General features: G+C 40.4%; 1 protein-coding gene across 1 annotated transcript in view; it reads left to right on the forward strand.

Annotated features, from left to right (window-relative positions):
- Positions 1–1,186, forward strand: part of LOC119424570 (5-hydroxytryptamine receptor 4-like) — a 5,977-nt gene extending 4,791 nt beyond the window's left edge. Inside the window, exon 5 of the mRNA XM_037692058.1 lies at positions 518–1,186. Within this exon, the coding sequence (XP_037547986.1) occupies positions 518–1,186 (669 nt within the window). The remainder of the gene's footprint in view (positions 1–517) is intronic.
- Positions 1,187–4,143: the final 2,957 nt, after the last annotated feature.

Raw genomic sequence — 4,143 nt, forward strand, 5'->3', positions numbered from 1 at the left:
TCAGAAACTTTGTGTATAACTAACCTGTGATACTGTTTTTTTTTTTTTCTTTTTTCTGTATTTACTAAAGTAAGAACCGGTTTCGTATACAGTACTCTCAGAAATCCCTATGGTACATTTTGAACATGAAAGAAATTATCTTTATTTAAATTGTCCAAGCATTACAGTTTGTATCTCACTACACCCAAGCCCAACTGCTACGCTTAGATAAAACTCCTTTGGCTTCAAGCACATCTCCCCCTGCAGATTTTTAATTTACCTCTCCTAGTTTTTGTTCAGAATAAAACCTAAAGGCAGTTTACCAGACAGGCTAAATCTCTTTTAGTTGAAAATTGTATTACTAAGTATTTATTTGTTATGGAGTTTAGGGTAAGAACTCTCTTTTGGATGTCTTACTATAAAGATTGTGAGCAGACAAGCAATTACTCTGGGTCTCCAAAGTTTGTTTGTTCTAAATTGAAATAACCCATTTCATACATCACATTTGCTAATTTTTGTCTGTGTCAACTCTCTGTAGATTGAAGAAAGGCGAACCCTGACTGGAGGCTCCAACGACACAAGCTGCGTGTTTCTGGTCAACCGGCCTTACGCCCTGATCTGCTCCGCCGTGGCCTTCTACGTCCCATTAGCGCTCATGGTCCTGGCGTACCAGCGTATTTACGTCACGGCCATGACTCACGTAAGACAGATTGAGACACTTCAACGGGCTGGCTCTGCTCCTGTCACTGGGACAGATCCAGTTGTCTCTGTGAGATTCTCCACATCCTCAGACCCATTGGAGCATTACCGCCTCAGGACGACAGCGGGCTCCTCATCATCAGAACACCATCCTGTAGCAAACAGTCGAATGCGCATGGAGACTAAGGCAGCAAAAACACTGGCTGTAATTATGGGCTGTTTCTGCCTTTGCTGGGCACCATTTTTCATCACAAATGTAGTGGACCCCTTCATTCACTACTCAGTACCGTGGCAGCTGTGGACAGCCTGGTTGTGGCTTGGGTATATTAACTCAGGATTGAACCCCTTCCTGTATGCCTTCCTGAACCGGGCATTTCGAAGGGCCTTTCTGGTGATTCTCTGCTGCGGAGATGAAAGATATGCTCGGCACGGGAGCTATTCACATGGATACACCCACAGAGTGTGCTCAGCTCCATCTGTCAACGGGACCTCCATGGCACTAAGGTAAACACACTGCCACATTGATCACTTTGGCTATGAAAATAAAGCCAAAGTGCCAAAAAAGACATTGGTCATGATTCTAAGAAAGTTGACTCAGGTTCTCTGGATGGGTTATTCTTTTTTTAAAAAAAAACAACATTTTGTCTTTTATCTAAAAGATTTCTTCAGTCTGATGGGTTGCAAGCAAAGCTAGCATACTCCATCTGAAAATGAACAGTAAACTCACGATCATATGGTTGCGGGATGTTCATTTTCACATTTTTTTCATAGTCCACAAGACAGAGGTGCAGAGCTCCTGGGAAACTCTCCCACTGCAGTATACATCACCACACAGGTTTCTTCCCTCTAGAATCTCTACTCCATCCATGCATCCACTATTTGGCCACAAAAGTATCATAAAGAAATCAACACACCTTTCAGCAGACACACTTCTCCTTACACAATGTCTGGACAATCTCCATCCAGGTGTTTTGGGCCATTTGACTAATTTAGTGTGTTTGAAGAGTTGTACAGTTGACTGTTCGAGCACATTTCCGCATTGATGAACATGCCAACAAACTTTGATCAATCACACAATCTGTGACACATATACCCATGAGAAAAAGTTAGGCTCAGGCCTTGTGTCGAGAAGTGGTGGGCGTAGCTACTTTGAGAACGAAATGACATCATTTTCCTCACGCAACAATGTCAATGAGAGCTGATTTTGCTACTTCGGATGGAGTATGCAGGGCCCTTTAGTCTTATAAGCAGCACCTTCACATAGTGGATCAACCAGTTTGCTGGTGACAGCCAAAACGTTGTTTTCATGCAAAAGGGCGACCATCAGCCTATCGACTGTTCATTAGTACTCTGAAGGCAGTTTGCTATTCTCAGAAGGCTGAGTGATGCAATAACAGCATTGTAAGTGTGACAGTTGTACATGGAGACCTCCCCCCGTTTAATGTTGGGTTCTCTTCACTAATGCGGCTTTGCCATTGATAAGTGTGATTCCACTCGACTGTCCTCTTATCGGTTCTACTCAGGTGTAGAGGTGATTTGCCGCTACAGTGGAGGCTGACCTGTTTCCCCTCTCTGTGTGCAGGATAGTAACTGTTGTTTTTATGTTCGAGCCACTCCTCCCATTGTGATCCATAATTGCCCTATGATCGGACTTCATGTTCATTAGTTTATCCTGGCACTGCTTATAAGTCCAGGTGTAGCCATTATCTCTGATATCTATCAGTAAATGCGCTCATTTCTTGTGGTGCCATCCATCAACATGATGAGGAAGTGGTGGTTCAGATTAAATTTTGCAGTTTTGCTAGACGGATCATTCAGTGACATATCTTCACAGGCCAATCAATGGCTTCTGTTACCTGGATTATTGAGCATACTTCAGGCCTTGGTCATTCTTTTTAATCAGTGGCCTAAAGACAAACACCACTGCACCTTTATTGTATTTTGAAGTACGTACAGTGACTATATGTATAAGGGGTAAGTTGGTTGAAACATCTGCTTTTAACTGTCTTTCTGTCTTCTGTTAGTAAGAATCGAGTTTGATCGATTAAAAAAAGCATTGCATTTATGCAATGAATACGTGGAAGCCTAACAATTGTTGGTTTAGTGTCATTACATGTCCATGCTCATGCCAGTTGTGTCCCATATTGCTTGTTAAACATCAGGTAGCACTGATGACCACAGCTTGTATAAAGTAGATTTGGTCATTTCTATTTTTATACAGCTGCAGGAACAAGATAAAAACATAAACTGTTGTGTTAAAAAAAAATAGTAAATGTAATAATTTATGAGAAACAAAAAATGATTTAATATAAAGCAGCATACCAGCTTTGACCCATTAAATTGTGCACAGGAGCAGGATTCTGTAAACTACGCACTATAATTTTCAATGTGGAAGTAGAGATGGTCATTCATGCTTTTATTTAATCCTGCATTGATTAATGCAGTTTTGTTTTGCATCAGTAAATCTTCCATGGATCATACAGCTTGTCCAAAATGCAGCTGCTAAGCTCCTGATTAGGTCCTCCATGCTCACCCATTACACGTTTGCTGATCTTTCTGCATTGGCTTTATTTTCAGTAGAGAACTAAGTTCAAGATCAAGATCAAACCTTTCAATCTCACACGACTGTCAACAAGGATGAGGGCCGGCAATGGAGGAAGGGGCATGCCAAAGACACCATCTTAGCACCAACATAACTAGTTTGTTCCACTTTGGAGTAAGCTATTGGGGGAAGAATCAGTTCTGTGTTGTGTGTTTCCTTGACTGATGAAGCCTTCCGGATCGAAGGTGAAAAGTTTCAGCACAAAAAAAGAAACTGTCCAGATGACCAGACTGAAAAATGTTGAATTAAGTTCAAGGTTCTGGTCTGGACTTTTAAGGTTCTGCATGGTGACACACCTTTAAGCATTTTTCAAACTTTTACAGCCATAAGTCACCACACTAGCCCTGAGGTTGACTGATCAAGGAATTTTATCTGACACTAAATCAAGGCTAAAATTGACAGAGTCTTTGCAGTCATTGAACCAATGCTCTGGCACTCTTTGCCTTTCCATCTACCGGTACATACTGTGGACTCAATGCATTTAATTAAAAACAGCTCATCATTTTAGACTGGCCTTTGGGTAGCATTCTATTTCATTTGCTTAAATCTCTTGTATTTTAGCTTATTTTTTTACTTTTATTCCAAGGTCAAGGGTGTCTTTATTGTCATTCATATCGCATGTGGTACATGTGGTGGAACAAAATTGTGTACACAGGGTCCCAGTTACTTCCAACAAAAGTATAAATTGTAAAAGAAAAATTATTATTTTTTTATTATTATTATTATTTTTAGTTTATATTGATTTATTTTATATTTTTGTTGCAATAATGTGACATACTTTGTGTGTGTGTTTTTTTAAGGTGCTTTATTAATAAAACATATACAGTAGTCCCTCATTTATCGCGGGGGATCCGTACTCTACA

This window comes from Nematolebias whitei, chromosome 18, assembly GCF_014905685.2.
Source record: "Nematolebias whitei isolate Nwh7 chromosome 18, NemWhi1, whole genome shotgun sequence".
Taxonomy (NCBI): Eukaryota; Metazoa; Chordata; class Actinopteri; order Cyprinodontiformes; family Rivulidae; genus Nematolebias; species Nematolebias whitei.